This window comes from Platalea leucorodia (genome assembly GCF_965183815.1).
Source record: "Platalea leucorodia genome assembly, chromosome: 5".
Lineage (NCBI taxonomy): Eukaryota > Metazoa > Chordata > Aves > Pelecaniformes > Threskiornithidae > Platalea > Platalea leucorodia.
The window spans coordinates 37,474,625-37,494,786 of record NC_138827.1 but is presented as its reverse complement, the minus strand read 5'-3'; the positions used below and the strand labels follow the sequence as shown (position 1 = coordinate 37,494,786).

General features: G+C 44.0%; 1 protein-coding gene across 1 annotated transcript in view; it reads left to right on the top strand.

Annotated features, from left to right (window-relative positions):
- Positions 1-272: 272 nt before the first annotated feature.
- The window catches only part of COL24A1 (collagen type XXIV alpha 1 chain), a gene marked incomplete at both ends in the record, with an annotated part of 153,677 nt that continues 133,787 nt past the window's right edge, over positions 273-20,162 (top strand). The window contains 3 exons of the mRNA XM_082311754.1: positions 273-328; positions 6,944-7,005; positions 15,285-16,588. Coding sequence (XP_082167880.1) covers positions 273-328; positions 6,944-7,005; positions 15,285-16,588 — 1,422 coding nt within the window. The remainder of the gene's footprint in view (positions 329-6,943; positions 7,006-15,284; positions 16,589-20,162) is intronic.

Below are 20,162 nucleotides of genomic sequence, written 5' to 3'. Positions count from 1 at the left end.
CCGGTGCCGGGGCAGGCGGCTGCAGCGCTGCTCCGCCGCCGGACTCCGCGGGCAGCCGCGGGGCTCCCCCGCCACCCGGCCCCCGGCGCCCCCCCCCGCCCCGGCCCGCCCCGCCCCCGCGGGCCGTACGCGGGCCGCCCTCGGGCTTGCGCGGAGCTCGGCGGAGATCCCGGGTCCGGCGGGGTTTCATGGGCAGGAGCTGACCCTGCGGCGGCGCGGCGCTCGGCTCCGGCTTTCCCTCGGATCTCCGCTGCCCGGGCAAATGCATACAAATGCATTTGGGAGCCGAGAGGACAAGGCGAGGACGCATCTCTCCCGCGGCACAAACGTAAGCGGGAGCCGGGGAGGCGTGAGGGAGGGCCCCGCTCCCCCGGCCGGCGGCGACGGGGCGCACCGGGCCACCGGACCGCCGCCCCGCCGCGGGGCCGGGCAGGGGATGGGGGCTGCGGCTGCCGGGGGCAGAGGAGGGCGACCCCGGTGGGCTGTCCCCCCGACCCGGGTGAGCTGTCCCCCCACCCCTACCCCCCGAGCACCAGCCGGAACCCCGCCAGGTCCCGGGTGCCCCCGGAGGGCTCCCCGGACGGAGCCCGCCTGTGCCTCTCTCCCCTCCGCACGCCCCTTCCAGGCGCTCTCCCTTCTCTCTCCGCTCCCTCTTGCTTTCCTGGATGTTCCCGGTCCCGTCCAGCACCCTCGTGTCATCCTTCCCCCGTCCAAGCCCACGCCCCGGCAGCAGCCTGGCTCCGGGGAGCCCGGCCCGGGGCAGGGGGGGCGGGTTTAGGCGGGTGTTTGCCCCCCGGGAGCGGGGCAGCCTGACCTGAGAGCCGGTACAGCCCCTGCTCCCCGAGGCGGGGACAGGGACCCTGGGAGAGAGCCTCCCTCTGCACCCACCAGTAACCCGGCTGCTCGTCCTCCCTTTTACCTAGCTATTAAAACACAGCAACCAAACAAAACCTGCAGAATTTAGGTTTAAGAGCCGAGGCTGCTCTCTTAATAACAGAGGTGACCAGATGAGGTGCCCTGTATTGCTACTGCAATAGGCTGAGGTTTTTCTAATGCATCATCACCTGCGATGCAAAGGTAGAGCTCAGCTCTCCTCTGTAGTTTGCCGAAAAGCAGCCTAGGCAGGACGACTGTGAACTTTTGATAGCTCTAATGGTATTATAGAGGTTACTAGTATGTGTCTCCTTTTGTAAAGTGCTTATTTTATTCTGGCTGTGGCTTAAATTAAGTTTACTGAGAGCTCCGAGCGGGACAGAGAAGGATTTGCCTTGTGTTGTAGCGAGGCTTATGCTGGTAAAGTGTGCCCGGTGTATGATCTGGGTGTGCTTGAATGCTGCTGAGCAGTTATGTGGCTGCCTGAAGGTGGCCTTCCCCGGGGCATCTGTGGGTTTAATGGCTGTGTCCGTGGGACTTCTTCAGGAATCGTCTGAGTGCAATTTGAAAAAGGGTTGTATTTGATATCTGTAAGGGATATTGCTGATAGAGAAACATGAATAAAGTAGTACAGTAGCAGAGATGCAGTTTACCCAAGTTCAGAATTGGAGATAGATGCATATAGATATATATTCTGAAGCTCTTATTTACCTAATTTACTTGACTAGAGAGAAAGCAACCTGGTTGCTTGCCTGTGTTAAGAAACCAGAATTCTTTGCAAAAGGATCAGGTTTCCTTAGCATATATCAAACCAGTCAGTCCCTTGCAACCTAGACCACTTTTTTGTGGAGATGCCATTAGGTCAGACCTGCCACCTCTATAGAGGTGTCTCTGCAGGTTAAATAAATAAAACTCCTACAGCTGCATGACTCCTAAATCTCTCAACAAATTTGTTGATGGAATATTTAATTTTAAAATATGAACAGCCTTGTGTTTACTCTTGTCTCTTGTGAGTGCTGAGTTGTAGAACATTTGAAGAGCAATCTACAAAATGTACAGAGACAAACCCTGAAAGAAGAGAGTATTTCATAGGAGTGGGAATTTGAGCTGTATGCTTTTGCCTTAATACAGAGGAAAACGCTTAGCGTATGCTATCTAGATGAGAGAACTAGTGTAAGAAATCAGGGATGTACTCATAAAATGGTTCTAAAACCGCATCTTTTTCATTAATTTTTCTCCTTTTAGAAATATTAACAGAGTTGACTGTTCTTTTGGATGTGGTAGTTTCTCATCTTAAACCAAATGCTGTCCGGAGAGTGGCTGGGCCACCAGGCAGGGAGTTTCCTTTCTCCAAACCACAGCACTGTTGTAGGACTCCTCTTAGGCCACTGCTCCTCAGAAGGAAAGAGCAATACATCTTTTGATCCTCTACCTCTAACCTTGTCTTGTGCCTCCCCCTCTTCCCCTTCTTTCAAATTGCGAACTTGCAGCAAAGGATTCAGGAGCTTCCCCCTCGCTGGTTAGGTGCGCAGCGGCATCCGTGCCCAAAGGGCATGGACTGGGACCCGGGAGAGGCTTTGGAGGCTGTCGTGTCCCCTCAAGCCATATTGAGAGTAGGTCTCTTAAAACTTGGCAAGCAGCACTGGACCCGCTGGCTAATCTCATTATAGCAGCAAAGGAAGATATCTTTCTTCTCCGATCTTGAAAGACAGGCTTTTTAACAGCTTGGGGTCTTTGAGAGGCCCAGGGCATCTCTGCCCACAAGGTGCCATCACCTTTCCCAAAGCCCTCCTGTTTGATGGACACAAATTGGGCCATTCTCCTCAGAGGAGATCCAGTGAAGCAATGCACCTGGCGCAGGTGCTGGTATTTAAACCACCATGACTGATAAGCACAGGGTTGAATGCATCTGTGCCAGTTATGCTGGGAACAGGTTTTCCTGCCTTCTCTAGCAGCCAGCTAGTGGTATTTCTTCCTTTAAACTTGAGGTTTAGGAAACTAGCCTGGAACGAAGAGGGTACTGCTGTGCACTGACCAAACCTGAGCTCTGTACGCTGCTGAATAGTCTTCAGAGGGTGGAATTTTTCACCGTTGCTTGCCACAACTTGCTTTGAGGCTTATCAGTTTCCTCATTTGTCACCCCTAATGGACAAAAAATAAACATAGATAGTTGCTGTCCGCTCGTAGGAAGAGGCAAACAGCCACAAGATGTCAAAGATTATCAGAAAGATAAGCTCTATTTTAAGTGGTAGAATAGCTCAACCATGTTTGATAGTGCCTTCCTCCAACCAATTATATAGTTGCCCTCAGCTTGTGCTTGCATGTAAAATAGGAGAGAAGATGAAAAGGTAGGAGGAGAGGAGGAAGCTCAAGAGATACCTAGGCTCTAGGACAGGACATAGCCAAGGGGTATTGGAACAGCTTCATGTGTGGTGTTAAATGGGGGAAAAATAGTCAGCGTTCAAGTCAGCTGGAGTCTTCCTTGCCACATGCTTTTGTATTTTTCTATTGTCATGTCCCAACAGGGCAAGTCTCCCCAAGAGCTATGGGCTGAGCTAAGGCATGTGGTCCAGGGTTTCTGCATGCTGCTTGCTTTGTTCCTCACAGCTATGGCAGACGATGGATCAAGCCAGGTGTGCATTACATAGCAGGGAGCCTGGTGGCTTAATGGCAGTGCTGGTGTGAGAATGGAGACTGAGAACTGGCTGCTCTGCAAAGAGTAGTGATCTTGACCAAGAAGGGAGAGTTTGCATGAACAGATTCTCTCAGAAAGACAGAATTTCATTTTTTCATCTTCGGCTATGGAGGGCTCCCTTGTACAGCTTCACTTTAGGTTGCACATGGTTTCATTTACAAAAAATTTTACTTGTAGTGAAAAAAGGTAGAAAGACGACTAACTTTTCCCACGCATTAGAGGACCTCCAGTGCTATGGTTGTCTCTGGTCCCTGTTTTTTCTCTTAGCTGATCACTCATCTGTTCTTGACATTAGCTGGAGAGCACCGTGTAAGCCAGACATTTGTCTTTACCTCTCACTGAATGTTTCTGTATATCCAGTTACATCTGTGTAATTTACAGCCCTGGGAGCATTTTGGAATTTCTTGCCTTCCTACAACATTTGCTGGGAGGTGACGGAGGCAGATACCTGACACACAGCTTCTCCCTGGCTGACGTTGTAGAAGAGGCTGTTGTAATGTTAAGAGGAGTCATCTTTGCATTTTGGGCTCTGGGGTCCTTTGAGCATCCTGACTTTGGAGTTAACTAAAAAGTCTTACGCTATTTTTAACTGCGAGTCCATTTTGTGCCCATGAAAGTCAAATAAATAAATAAAGTTTTGTCATGAGTTTTAGCTGGTACAGTGCAATGCATGGACTTTCTTCCTAACACAGCTATCTCCTGTCACTGAGCTTCTCATTAGATCAAAAGATGATGCACTGTGTGACACAAACGATGAACTTGAATTCCGGTCTTCAGAGCTGGAAAAACCCAAAGTGAGCGTCCCATAGCTGACTTGCTGTTCGGACGACAGTCAATATTGGGTCTTTTGCAGGAGTGGCAGAACTGCCTCAGTAGATATTTCATGGCTGTTGCAGGAGAAAGCCTGAAGAAAGCAACAGCGAGGGACTGCAGTGGTTAATTAAAAAACGTGCCCTTACAAGCACGTTGGGATTTGTAAGGTGTGGTTTCCACTCCGCTCCCCTTCTGTGATCAGAACTGGAGCAGTGATGCGTATTTTTGAATATTCTTTACATCCTGTGCATTTTCTTCTAAAAAACTGATGTATCTGCAGTTTTACAGTGGCAATACCAATGACAAAATATTACCGTTATAATGCTTTACTGTTCCTTAAATTATTCATTTGTTCTGATTGCCAAAACTTAAGCTCTCACAATATGCAAATCCACATGTAGGTGTATAACCAATGGACCTAATTTTGTCCAAGATCCAGCCCACTTATTTGCTTTGAAAACTCTGAGCAGATGTTTTTGAAGAATGCTGCAGGAGACTCTAAGATATATCATAGCAGGAAAAATATGGTTAGTCTAATTTTACAAAGCTTCTCTTCCCTGTCCCTGTAATTTGAAATCCTGTTTACATAAGTGCTTTGCCTGAAAATCAGTGTGGCAATTTGTGAATACAGTCCAGGCTGCTGATCAGGTGGAAAAGGAAAGAACACCAGAGAGCTTTGCCAGCTGGAGAGTGGGTGGTGGTGGATAGTGTGCTTTTTTTAGTTATCGTTTGAGCCAACACACCTGTAAGGAAGGGGAATTGCTTGGGTCTAGAATGCTTCCTTCCTCCTCCCAGCATTTGCCGCAGGTGTTTTTCCTTGTACCAGGAATCGGGAGAAGGCTCAGCCAGTGGGCTTTGGTTGCCAAGTGTCTATCAAGGGCTGGGCTTGGGGAGGGGGCGGTTGAGAACTGCCTGCTGCTTGGGTTGGACTGGGCTTGGGGAGGGGGCCCGCAAGAAGCAGCGGCACCAGCTGTGAAGTACCCCCCTCCCCTAAGGGGGACTTGGTTTGAAAACTGGGGTGAAACCCCACAGTAAAACTGCCTAAGTGGAAGGAGAGTAAGCAATCAAACCCATCCTCTGCTAGATCAATGAGTTTTGACTCTTTTTTTTTTTTTTCTTTGTTTCACTAAGCAAATTGAGAAAACCAGATTTTTAATGTGTTTCATGCACTTGGATGTTTCTGGAATTTTTGAATTGCAAACCCTTGAAAGGAATATTAAGATTTTTCACTAAATACTGCTATATGTGTGTGTGTGTGTGGCTACATACATATGCTATGATTTAAATATTTATATATATGATTTCTTGTCATTGTAGCATTACTAATACTTGGTTTATGCATATGTTGTCCTCTGAGCTGAAGGCAACCTGGCAGTGAACGCTTAGCGGAAGGAACTTGTCTGTCGTTGCTGTTTGAACCATATGTTCCTGTACAAAGTGGTAGGGTTTTCTTCCTGCACTTTTTTGCTGTGCAAACCTGACTAAGGAGCTGGCAAAGCTACAGCACATGAAGTTATGGGTGTTTAATTGCAACAGTTCAAATACTGTTTATTGCTGATACTGAAGTGCTCTCTGGCATGGTCCAGCAAACACTCTTGGTCAATCTAGCGTTTAATATTATGAAAAATCAATGAGGTTACATACGTTAATGAGAACGAAGGTTGAGCTGAGGCTTGTTCATGAGTTGAGTAGTTTCGTAGAACTAAATAGGTATGGGTTACTATTATTGTTACATACATCTGTTTCTGTGCCTGGATGTCCGACATTAACAGAAAATATATTTCTCATTTATTAAAAGAATCAGTCACTGAAAAGAGTGTGATTAGATGCTAATGTGATAATTGAGTAAAAACCAGCAGCCTGTTTTTAACCATGGTAAAAATGTATTCTTTGCCCAACATCCAACACTTTTCATTTAAAGCAAATTTTGAGCACATAATCCATATCAACTTTATTCATTGCAATCGGTGAGCCTATGATACTTACCAGTATTGCACTCCTCTATCGGAGCATGAAGTTTTAAGGCAAAATGTGATGGGATTTTTTTACTTTGTGAAGAGCATGTAACATGACAAAGTTTTATAATAGAGCAACAAAAGTGTGACAGGACACTTTCATTTATGGTAAAATGATGTGATATTGTGATAAGACTGATAGCAGGTCAGAAATATCTAATGATCTCTACAGGCATTAACTTGTCATTTATTTTAAGGTTTCTTTACAGTAACATTTTTTTTCTTTCCAGGAAGAAATTTACTACATAGCAGCATTCATGTTTGAAGGCTGCTGCAAGAAAATATAAACCAGATGCAGTTACTTTATTAATATAAGCCAGTGTAAAATATATGTACTATATGTGAGGGCATACATAATCCTTAATCTTTGTGTAAAACGCCTTCTCAGCATCAGTGGAAAGTTGTACAATGGGATGGCTTTGATCCAGGACTTGAAGTCAATGGTATCCTGCCATTGACTTTGGATGTTGAATCAAGCTTCTAATTCCTTGGAGTTCTGAAACTGTAGATGTTTTCTCACATGTTCTTTTCTTTCTTTCCCTTTTAGGAAAACTCTCCTTTTTATTGCAATATGTATAGCTGTGGGTGTTGCTCAAGTACCCAAACAAGGTGAGAATGCTTTTTTTTTTAATAACAGGACATTTGTATAATCTGTTGCTAGATGAAAAGAGTAAATGGCTGTTGTTACTAGTGACCTTAGGTTCGGTTCCTTAATGGTGACTTAAAGAAAATACCAGCTACAGCATAATGAGAGCAAAAGTTTAAAGCAACCAGTTTAGAAAAGATGACCTTTTGAAAATTACTCAGATTTTCTGTCTATGAAATTGCTTACATATTTAAGCCAGCTCTTCATAAAAGAGAAGCCTTGTACAGTGAAAAGGCTTTGATTGTGTCTCCGCTGCAAGTGGGTGTCCTCGGGGGTGGCAAGCTATGACTGAGTTACCTTTGCACTTAGGGCTGTGCAAGCAAACCGCTGCATATAATAAAGGCTTAGTCTAGGCTGGCATCATTAAAGCAAAAAGTGAAATTGTGTATTCATTTGGGTTTGCATTCAGATGCAGATGTTAGTGAGGAAATAGGGTTGTCTTGATTTTTAGTTTCTTTTTTCATCTGCCAGCTGTTGTAACTGCACCAGATGTGCAGCTTGCACTAGAGCCCGCTGTGGGAATATTAGCGTCCCAAAGCGGCGGAGGTAACACGTCATTTAGTCATTTCTTATCTGCCAGGAGAGTGGCAGCATCAGTTCTCTGCCATGTTCCTTCACTGTACAGGTGAAGCAAGAAATAGGGTCATCCTTGGCTGGTGAGTATGTTAACTGCAAATACTCAGCTGAATACAAACAGCTGGGTTGCATGGTTAAGACAAGACTCATTCCTGATAACATTTTGCTCGAGCCCTGTGGGCTATCTCAGCAGCCTCCCACCATTATTCTCACCAATGCCTTTTTCCTTCTCATCATTCCCTGCAGCTGGCAAAGCTTGTTTTTTTAATTCAGTTGCATGTTTTTTGTTGTAGTGTCCCCCATCCCGTCCGTCGTCCCCTCCCCCCCGGTTCTCTTTGTAGTTTTGCCTTCCATTAGTTGCTTGTTGTTTGCCTGGTAAGATTGGTTGCTGATTTTTCACATTCAGCTCAATGAGGGACATATGCTTTTGTCATGATGGGATTTTCCCGGACTTTTGTAACAGCTGAGCCAAGTTCTCATCAGAGGAGGGGCAGCACCCATAGACGTGTGGCCTGCCCTGCTCCAGGCCTGCGGGGATGGAAAGGGAAGAGGCTGTTTTAGGGAGGCAGTTTGCACTTCCCCAGTGTAGCGGGAGCAGGTGAGGGATGCCAGAGACACGTATGCAGTGACGGTTTGAGTTGTCTTCATTCCTCCACCCCACCCTCCTCCTCTGCAAAGAAATGAATAATTTCTCTCACTTCTCATGTGCTTCAGCCTGAGAATTGCTTTTCTAGCGAAACTTCAGGTGAGGACTGTAAAGGCTACAGGACTGGGGGGCGGCAGTGGCACAGGGGAGTGGGTGCAGTCTGAGGCTTATTTGCCTCTCAGCTTAGAGTACCTCTGTGCATGCACAGAGCTTTGCAGGAATGGGGTAAAGCCTCCTGTCTTGAATTGCTTATATTTGATTATTTTTTATTTTGTCACCAGCAGCTGAAAGAGCTTTCCTACTCTTTTTTTTTATTGCTCAATAGCATTTCTAGATAGCCATGTGAGAAGCCTCACTGAATGGAATCTCCCCTCCGCTCCCCGTACACAGATGTCATACATGACTTCATTTTCTTTAAGTGCTTGCTTGACGTCAAAAGGATGCATTGAACCTTGATGCAACTTTCTGCCTGTGGGTGAATTTGGTCCCTCATGTACTTTATTTGCATGGTGTGTAAACAAGATTGCAAAAAGCAGTTCAGAGAACAGCAGACTGAGGAAACCTCCTCAAAAAAAGAGCGGCTCAAGTGTATCCTTCATTCGCAGTACATAACGTGCAGAGCTAGCACTATTCCATTTGCAGTGCTTAGAGTTTGTCCAGGAACAGGATTGTCTGCCCATTAGGAATGTGTTAACACTTAAGTTGTTGTTATTAAAATGTTCTTGGCAGTTATATTTAAAAAAAAAAAAAAAGAGTATTCTGCCAAATATGAAGATGGTAGCTAGAGCAATTAACATTCCTTCTCTCCTGAACTGATGGGACAGCCTGTGCATGCTTTACCTGAGAAGCTGTGCGTTGTTCATTTTGGTAGGCTGCTATAAATTGTGTTCAGTGAAATATACATAGAGATACAGCCTCAGCCTTTAGGAAGAGTACTTCGAGTGTGGCTCAAGGACATACAGAATCAATTTACCTGGTCGGCTTTCTTATGCCAGTCAGTCGTCCCAGTGTCCAGGAGAGCGTTGGTTGCAGCCAGGTATCTTAATTTACCCAACTGCAGATGCAGCATCACCTAGGAAATGGGCAGCCTGATGAGTAATTACTCTCAGTTCTGGTGGAGCTGATGAATGACCTTTGTCTTTCCCTTACCCGTACTGGTAAAGGGAAAGCGAGTAATGTGTATACTAGGATTGCTGAAATGGAGAGAGCATCCCAAATATCCTGCCTTCAGAATAGTCATGAGTATGGAGGAATGTGGAAAATGAACAAGAGAGACTGAACAGAATAGGGGTGTGGACCGATCAAATAGCCAAATCCCCTCATCCCTCCCCAGTTCCTTTTTGGGATTTTTTTTTTTTTTTTTTTTTTTGCGCCACAAGAGGGTCAGAAGATGTTTTGCGAAAGCCCATGTTAGGTTTTTCTTCCCCTCATGATGCAGTAAGGTTGTGAATTTTTCAAGTCCTCCTAGAAGGTGGAAGGAAAGCACTTGACACCAAAAACCCCAAACAACTTTTCCTTCAAGAAGATGAGCTGTTACAGTTTGGAGGACTAATGGGTTGAGTGAACAGTAAGTGAAGACAGATGTTGTGCAGACATGGGTAAACAAAGAAAACTGACTACTGATAGGTAAAGAAAATAGTGGTTGTCATGCTGGGAGGAAGAGTTGAGAGGGTTGCCTGCTCCCAAAACCCTGTGTACTGCCAAGAGCTTCTGAAAGCTTTAAAATAAAATAAAAATACATGTTGGACCAGAAATGAAACGACTGGCCAAAAAAGTTTGGAACAGCCTTTTGGCTTGACGGTGGGTTAACAGGCAGCAAGTCAGCAAGGAATAATTACTTGATACTTAATATTTTGCTGTCATTTTTCACACAGCATTTATTTGTGTTTAGCTTTCTCAGGACCTGTCATTGTTCACAGAAATCTGTTTGCGGGATGTGGAGAATGTGTCTTATTTCTCATTGTGCTCTCAGATGATTTCCCTTTTTTTAATAACTCTTAAATAATGTGCTGTTTTCAAATCAGAACTGCCAAAATTTTGGCAATTTTGCTTGCAGTTTGAGATTTAGTAGCAATACTCTTGAATGTCATTTTTAAATTGACTGTTTTAAGCCAGTTTAAGTTTTTTGTTTTATACTTCGATTTATAATACTTGGACAGATCACGTGCATTGTTATTTTTAAATACAAATATATAATTACAAATCTTTGAAGATACAAGTATTTGCCAAATATTTCAGGTTAGGATGTGATATTTAGGCACAACTTTAGATTCGATTATCAGCTATTCTCCTCTGTGCAGTCAGCTGGCCTGGCCAATGCACAGAAGTGCTGGAGCAGTGTCTCCAGTCTTGGGGTATTATTTGCATGCGTAAGACCTTGGCATTGCCCAGAGCTCGGGACCTGTGTTTATTTTAGCTTTCACAAGGGCAATACAAGTACAGCTTTCTCCTCCATGACTACGTGCAGACCATGCAAGGCTGGGATCCTGGGAAAGTGTGGTGGTTCATTAGCAGATGCATTGTGCTTCAGATCTCTACTATAACCTGACCTCTATTATCAGTTTGACAGATAAAAATACAGCCATAGTAAATTAATTGCTCTGAGGCAAAACATCTTGAGAAATTGGCGTACACATGACTTTCTGCAAAGATATGCTTTCTCCATACCTCTGTCTGTGCTGGCTACCCGCCAGGATAATCTTGGCGCGTCCGTGAATCTCAAACATGACTAGTAACACTACAAGGTGTGTAATTCATTTTCAAGATGTACAGTGCATTCAGGTTGATGCTTTTGGTTCCAATTTATAAACCATCTCAAGGAAATCTCAGGTTCTTTTCATAATTTACCACTGAAACAAAGCCAACATCTGTCTATTCTTAAAGTTTGCTATGAATACGTTCAGTAAACACAGAAAGGGAAGACTGTGAAAGGAGACCTTTTTTTTCCACAAAAAGAGTGAACATCCATTTGTTTCAGTTGCTGTTTTCTCTTAATATAGCAGAGAATCCTTAACTTTTCTTGATTACTCCAAATTTTTGTTATGCCATTTAATAGCCTTATTTACTTAATGTAAGCACAATGTGCATAGTAAAAGTACCCTCAGCTAAATGCTATGGGAAGTGCAAGTCTCTTCATAGTCAGGCTTATTAGATCAGTGCAACTGTTAGATACTACTAGTCATTTTTAATGTAAGCAGTTCACTGAAGCTTAGGTCCAGCCAGTTGTTCCAGTTAGGGGGGAAAAAAAGCTGGTACTGTATGCTTCTGTGCAATGCTGTTTACAAAAACTGCAATGTTCAGTTTCCCCTTGTGCAGGAAATCGGAAAATTTAGGTGAGAGGGACCTTGAACTCATCTGCTCCTACCTCCTGCTGAGATCAGGGTCAATGTTGAAGTTAGTTCAGGTTGTTGGGTCCTGTCCAGTTTGGCCTCGAAAATCTCCAAGAATGGAGATTACACAATGTCTCTGGCCCCCTGGTCCGGCACTTAACCACTTTTGCGGTGAGAATGCTTTTTCTTTGTATGGAGCTGGAATTTTTTGTGTTGCAGCTTGTGCTTGTTGCTCCTCAGCTTTTCTCTCTTTTCCCTGTAACCCCAATTCAGGTAATGGACAATTGTAATTAGATTTCCCCAAACCTTCCCATCTCCAGGCCGAGCAAACGTAGCTCCTTCAGCCTTTTCTCATGTCATGTGTTTTAGCCCCCAACCTCCTTGTCTCTTATTTCCATGATTGCATTTTGTCTCAGTCTCTGCAGTATTTCTGTGGCACCTTTCACAAACACCCAGACAAGCAGTTTTACCAATCACTGCTGTAAGTGCTGTCTTATTTTGTAACCCTACGGGAAGACTGCTGGGGATGTGTGGTTTAGCTCCTATTCAAGCCTTTGTAGTGTTTCTGTTTCAGCTGCATCATAAGGGATCTAACAGTGTCTCTATATTCATCCTGAAGGAAGGTGTTTATGCCCACCAGCTCCAACACGCCTAAATCTGATTTAGGCAATACCAAATTAATTTGGTCATCTTTGACCATTGGAGGAAAGTGGCTTCAATTTCTTACCCCAGGTCAGATATGATTTCAGTTTATCAGGAGGCTAGATAATTGTGTTCCTACCAATTAGGTGAAGATATTTAGCCAGGTAAAAGATGGACGTATTCTAAGGTCCAGGCTAAGGAAAGGGCTAAAGCACAAAGCTCACATTATATAAGACACTAGAGAATCCAACAGCGAAAACACCACAGCCCATTCCACCCTGTAGGAAACAACCCCACTTCCCTCAGCCACTCCTCAACAAGACGTGTTCTCTAGACCCTTCACCAGCATCGTTGCCCTTCTCTGGACACGCTCTAGTACCTCAGTGTCTTTCTTGTAGTGAGGGGCCCAAAACTGAACGCAGTACGCGAAGTGCGGCCTCACCAGTGCCGAGTACAGGGGGACAATCACCTCCCTAGTCCTGCTGGCCACACTATTCCTGATGTAAGCCAGGATGCTACTGGCCTTCTTGGCCACCTGGGCACACTGCTGGCTCATATTCAGCCAGCTGTCGACCAACACCCCTAGGTCTTTTTCCGCTGGGCAGCTCTCCAGCTACTCTTCTTGAAGTCTGTAGCATTGTGTGGAGTTGTTGTGACCCAAGTGCAGGACCCAGCACTGAGCCTTGTTGAACCTCATACAGTTGGCCTCAGACCATTGATCCAGCCTGTCCAGGTCCCTCTGCAGGGCCTTCCTACCCTCCAGCAGATCAACACTCCTGGCCAACTTGGTGTCATCTGCAACCTTACTGAGGGTGCACTCGATCCCCTCTTCCAGGTCGTTGATACAGATATTAAAGAGAACTGGCCCCAGTACTGACCCCCCAGACAACACCACTGGTGACTGGCCGCCCACTGGATTTAACTCCATTCCCCACCGCTCTTTGGGCCCGGCCATCCAGCCAGTTTTTTCCCAGTGAAGAGTATGCCCATCCAAGCCATGAGCAGCCAGTTTCTCCAGGAGAATGCTGTGGGAGATGGTGTCAAAAGCTTTACTAAAATTTAGGGAGGCAATATCCACAGCCTTTCCCTCATCCACTAAGCAGGTCACCTTGTCGCAGAAGGAGATCAGGTGAGTCAAGCAGGACCTGCCTTTCATAAACTCATGCTGGCTGGGCCCCATTCCCTGGTTGTCCCGTACGTGCTGTGTGATGGCACTCAAGATGATCTGCTCCATAACCTTCCCTGGCACCAAGGTCAGGCTGACAGGCCTGTAGTTCCCCGCATCCTCCTTCTGGCCCTTCCTGTAGATGGGCATCACATTTGCTAGCCTCCAGTCAACTGGGACCTCCCCAGTTAGCCAGGACTGCTGATAAAGGATGGAAAGTGGCTTGGTGAGCACCTCCGCCAGGTCCCTCAGTACCCTTGGGTGGCTCTCATCTTGCCCCATAGACTTGTGTGTGTCTCAGTGGTGCAGCAGGTCGCTAACCATTTCCCCTTGGATTATGGGGGCTTCATTCTGCTCCCCATCCCTGCCTTCCAGCTCAGGGGGCTGGGTACCCAGGGAACAACTGGTCTGACTATTAAAGTCTGAGGCATAGAAGGCATTAAGTACCTCAGCCTTTTCCTCATCCTTTTGTCACTATGTTTCCCCCTGCATCCAATAAAGGACAGAGATTCTCCTTAGCCCTCCTTTTGTTGCTAATGTATTTGTAGAGACAGTTTTTATTGTCTTTTACAGCAGCAGCCAGATTAAGTTCTAGTTGGGCTTTGTCCCTTCTAATTTTCTCCCTGCATAACCTCACGACATCCTTGTAGTCCTCCTGAGTTGCCTGCCCCTTCTTCCAAAGGTCATAAACTCTCCTTTTTTTCCTCAGTTCCAGCCAAAGCTCTCTGTTCAGCCAGGCTGACTTCTATATGCCAAAGCCGAATCTATAGGACGTAAATCAGTAGGACAGCTGGTTTCTCTGTCTCCTTAATGTCCACTGCTGTCTCCTGCTGTGGAGTGCACTCTTAATTCAATATCTTGTCTGGGTAGCTGCAGCCTTGCATTCGCTGGAAGGACAGATGAGCCAGAAGATGGGAGCGCTGCCCCTTGAGTCCTGGCATTTCTCCTTTTAACTTGTTCCTTGCCACTTCTGCAGAGTTCACCTCATCCCTGGCCCTAACAAGTAAATTGTGTGGAGGTAAAGGAGGCGGTGGCGCACTGTGCATCTCCCCTTGGAAAGGTCTTTGTTTTCTTTTAATCTGAATAACTTTGGCCCAGATACATACTATCAAGGGTGATCCCATTGGGAAAGCAATTCCCTTTGAAGCCAGCTCTGTAATGGCAGAGCGTCTTGCTGGGCAGGAGGAAAGCTCCCTGGTGGAAGCACACCAATTCCTCCCGGGTACCAGTTGTGTTACCTCTGCAGCACATAGTAGCTACTCGGCAAGGCTTACCTTTGTATTTTGCTTTGAGCCAGTGACTATCTTCTGGTGCTCCACTGAGGTGTTACTGTGTTATAAATAGCTTGTGCCTTCTTAAAAACAAAGCAACCCTCTCCCCAGATACTTTCATTTAAACTTTTTTGATAAAGAGGAAAAGCATGGTTTTATTGCAGAAGGTTTTTGCAGAAGAAAAAAGTTAAAGTTTAAAAAAAAAAATTATCTGCTCAAAGAGTAGGCAGGATTAGCCAAATAAATAAGGAACTAACAAAGTGTGTTCATTGACTACCGTGAAAAAGTTGAAGATGGCAAATAGGCATTTTTCAGTTTCATAAATGAACTAACCTACAATGGGCATTACGTAGACCTTTCTATGTGTGGTTTGTTTTTTGGTTTTTTTTTTTTTTTTGAAGATGGAAGTTTTTTTCTGGCTTTAATTATTTGTTTGATTTATGTGAAAGATTGATGTGCCTTACAGTGGGGGTTTGGTGGCCTTGCTGTGTACTGTATATATGCTCTGGGAAGTACAGATCTGTTAAGATGTTGTGCATACATTTGTTTATATGGATCTGAATTTATGAGCTTGTAAACGAAATCAACAGTATGCCTTTATTTCTTTTTACAGCAATAGATGTTCTTCATCAACTAGGCCTTGTGAAAGACGTTCAACGGCCCTCAGAGACGACAGTGCCCTCAACATCATCTCTGTTACCTCAGGGTGTTCGTCTAACCGTATCAGGAGTTGTACTAACTAGTGATGCACATATTGAGTCCCCCATCGCTCAAGTCATACCATCAAATCTAGGGCATCAGTTCACCATATTAGTTGGGCTGTACTCTTACAGAGTAAATAACGCTTTCCTTTTCAGTATTAGGAACAAAAGTAGACTGCAGTTTGGTGTCCAGTTGCTACCGAGAAAGGTAGTGGTGTACACTGGAGGGAAGCAGTCCGTATACTTTGATTATAGTGTTCATAATGAACAATGGCATTCATTTGCCATTGACATTAGAGACAAGGCTGTCTCGGTATTTGCTGAGTGCGGAAAGAAGTACTATAGTAAGCAAATACTTTCTGAAGTGGAGACATTTGATTTGGATGGTTTATTTACCCTGGGAAGGATGAACTCTCATTCTGTCAGCTTTGAAGGAGTTATATGTCAGCTAGATATTATTCCCTCTGCAGAAGCCTCTGCAAACTATTGTAAATATGTGAAACAGCAGTGTCGCCAGGCTGAAACGTATCGATCTCTGCTAGGAGCTCCACGTGTGTCAGATGGGCTGGATGTTTTTTCAAAGATGATGATTGATGAGAAAAACCAGTCAGAGGGTGTATCAGCTTATAGAAGGGAAGTAACATCAAACATTCCTGTAACCAATGGTGCTCAGATTCACTTTCTATCAGAATACTTTGAGTCAAGAAATGTCTCTGCATCGGAGTTTCCAGAGGCCAAACCTCTGCTGCTAGAAGCTTGGCCTGAAACAGAACTCCAGGAAAACGTCAATCTGCCTCTTCATCAGCAGGAGATGAGCAAAAAGAAAAACATCACTAAAACCCCTGCAGCATCATATCCAAATACTTTAGATAATACCACAGAAGATGCAGGCAGACAAAGTGAGCCTTCTCTGATCTCCCCTGTAAAACAGAGTAAAGCTAAAAGCAAGGGAATGGACAAAGCAAAGCAGCATTTAAATGAACCAAGCACAAAGCAGCAAATCTTCAATGCAACCCTGTACGGTTTGCCTGCTGACCTCTCTCTGGATAATCAACTCGGTCTGGGGCAGGAAGGTGCATTTGATGCCAATGAGACTTACCACACGGACAACAGTTATGACGTTGGTATAGATAATTATGCTTATGACTATGAAGATCTTGACAAAATGTTTGAAATGGGAAGTGTCAGAGGTCCAAAGGGGGAAACTGGACCTCCTGTAAGTTATCTTTACTACTCTTTTTACTTTAACGCAGCAACGTACATTTAAGAGAGGCTTTGAAAGAAACCTCGCAAAGCATGCCAAAGCTGTGACTGCAACTTCTCCCGGCTGTACTGTACAAATGTTTGTCTGCCTTAAGTATGTCTCTTTCCCGCATGTAATTTTGGTGTAAGTGTTGTGTATTTTTATTTACTGGCAGAATGCAAAGACATTGAAGATATTCACATTCTGGTGAAGTGGTAGGCAACCCAGACTTCTTTAAAATTTTGAAATGCAGCCAGATGCTTGTAACTGCTAATTATGGAGACTGCTCACTTAATAAAATTACAGGGTAAATTCATACAGTACCCAAATGTAGACACTGATCCATGAAAAGAACAACCAGGCTGTTTGGACGACTGACATAGTTTTCTCAGTTGGGCAATGCCATCAAAATTCATAATTGTAGAAAGAGACCAGCTGCAGAATCTAGACTGGTGAAACCATTTGTAACCCAAGGTTACAAGGTCATGGAAACCTGCATGTAAAATGATTTTTAGAAGAGTCTTACAAGATTTTGTGGCATTTTTTCAGTTCGCAAGGTAAATGAGTCCTGAAACAATTGCAAATGCACAGTAGTGCTTTTAATAGAAACCCGTCTGTCCTTTTTTATTCTGCGCACAAGGCTCATAAACTTTTTAATACATAAAAATGGGAGCAGTATATATGAAGGTACAGACAAGAAAGAACAGCAGTTCCCACTTAGCCTGGGAAATATGATAGTTGGTGCTTGTTTGATTTTTTTGGTTAAAATTTTTAAACCATAGCATGGAGTAAATAATTCCACTTGCTCTTCTTTTTTTTTTTGTGTGTGTGTGCATTTGTGTGGTTATTACTGGAAAGCAATTTGATATGTGTTAAGCAGCTCCTCACATATATTTGAATGTGGCCATAAATTTATTGCGTGTATTATTTCAGCACTGAAATATTTTTTTCTTAAGGTAGTCAGCAACTGAAAACCTATTTAAAAGTTCAATTTTTACTCTAAACAGGATCTAGATGCAAAGGGATTGTTACACAGTTGAAAAATGTGTTAACAAGTAATTCACATTAGTCCAGGGTGCTCTTGCTTAATCTTTACTGAATGTGAAGTCAGTCTTCTTTTCTGTTTTTGTCCCTTACAATAGTATTTATGGGGACATATCACTAAGTATGTAGCTGTCATCAATGTGAGGTTAATTTTCATTTTTGGAGCTTAGGATGTTTAGTACCTACTCAGGGAAGCTTTTAATTTTAGCGCGTGGCTTGTACATTGTGATTTCAGTCAGTTACAGCCAAGAAAGTTAAATCCATTTTTTTTTTACGTGGCACAGAAATGGCAGCTGACAATGCTTTGGTTGTTTGCATTACTAAGAAACTCCAAGCAAATGCTCTGTTTTTTTTTTTTTTCTAGACACAGACACTATACCTACAGTGTCAAAGATGATAGCTGGAGAGTTCAAAGATGTCTATGTTACCATTTTATATGCTTCTCTTACAGGCTGGGGACGCAGAAGTTTATTTCATCTAGGAGGGCAGCTAGAGCAGACTTTGCGTTTGGTATAGTCTGTAGTGATAAATATGGTGCATTTGTGCTGAAGTGTATTGCTGGGTCAGGATTTAAATAACATACCCAAGGTCTTAGAGATCTGTGGCAGAGCTGGGAAGTTAATCTAGACCTTTGTGGGCACTAGTTTGGCTGAAGGGGCCAGAAGCACCCACTGAAACAGAGGCAAAGCTAAAGCGTTGTGTTGCCAGAGAGGTTGATGCCGAAGGGAGAAGAGGCCTCTGCGTGGCCTTTTCCATGCAGGCTTTTGGAAAGAATTGTGCTCCCTGGAGGCTGCCTGGCACAGTACCTGCCACTGTTGTTGGCCTCAGACTTGAAGAGGTGGTCTTGGTTTGCTTTCTTAGTCTACTACATCCATGTAGAGAAGACCAGAGATAATCCAGCTTTTATCTGTGTGGCTCTAACACTTTAATACATAAGTACCTACAGAGTCTTATGAGTGGGGAGCCTAAAAAAGCAACACTGAGGAACTTGCAAAGTTCCTTTGCAGCAAAAAATCCTGATGAGGCATGAACACCCCCCTCCCCTTTTTTTTCTCCTTCTTTCATTATGTTGTGGTTGGTTTGAACCTTCTTTCAAGATCTCAACACAGAAATAATGTTCCTTCTATTGGAGTTGACAGGCAAGAACTAGCTTTTGTGGTTCTTAAACTCCTCAGCTTCATTTTAGCTTTTAATCATCTACCAGAACTGATTCTTGCCTTGTATAATTAGGCCCCTTGTATTCCATGATCCCACAGCTGTGGAATTCACCCACCGCTGCAAAGCAGGGCTCCAGAATTCAGGCTTTCATTTATGGATAGCATATGGAAAAGGGCACCTATTTCTTCAAAACTATTAAGACCCTGATTAAAATTCTAGCAGTTGCAATGACCAAAATCCCCTACAAAAATATAAGGTGAGTTTAAAGTGGAACAGTGTGGTCTCCTGAACCACTAGTTTAGAGGGAAAGCTGTTCCATTCATCTGATGAACCACTGCTTTTTGTGTTGCAGAGGGTGTTGGCACTGTATAAAGATTAAAAAAAAAAAAAAAATCTGGTGTGTTTTTAACTGTTTAACTTTCAAACTGATATTCTTCACGGCACAGTTCTAAAGCAGTTTGCAGTAACGTGATACATAGTCCCACACTGGTAGAAGGAGGGGTTGATGTGAGCTGAAGAGCTGATTTAGGTTAGTTGCTGGTAGGTAATTGCATCTGCAGGCCTATCTGCACGAGATTTGGCTTCCTCGGAGAAATGAGCTAGGAATTAGTTTTCTATATTGGAAAAAGCTTTCTGGATTATGAAGACACTCAGCCAGGAAGAGAAATAGTAGAAGACCAAAAGGTGGTGTTCCTTAGGCTATCTGGTTGGTAAGGAGAAGCAGTCTGTAGATACTGCCAGGAGGAACTGGAAATGCAAGCCCTGCATTAGGCAGAACCGAGTCCTGGATGAGATGTTCTTATTCCAACCAAGAGGTGTGAGGGTGAGAACCCCAAAAGAGGGCAGTTCAGAGATCCTAAATGTGGTGCTAAATGAATGGCAGTAAGGGTAGCGTCAGCAGAGATTTCACTCTTATTTCTCAGTGGAACAAAATTGCTTGCTGAGGCTCTCCCTAGCCACAGGGGATATATTGGGCAGTTAATCACTTTCACGCATTTTAGCTCTGCAGGTAACCCTCACATTTCTCTACCCAGGCTGAGAAATCTATCTCAGTATCTGCTGATTCAGATACTTAAGATTCTTGCTGTTTTATTTTTAGTAGCAAAAAGATAATGTTAGTCTTAAATACTTAAACATTTCTTTTAATTCACCTAGAACTGATGCAGTTTCACTATCATCTGCACAACAATATTGAAAAGCTTTAATCTATAACCCAAAGCCATATATATATATTCCTCTGATGTTGATGACATTGCTTTGGCTGTTGTAGGAATTCTTGACAGAGAAAGGGAAAGGCTTCCACAGCTGTAAAGAAAGGAGGTTAATCATACACAAGTGACTGCCT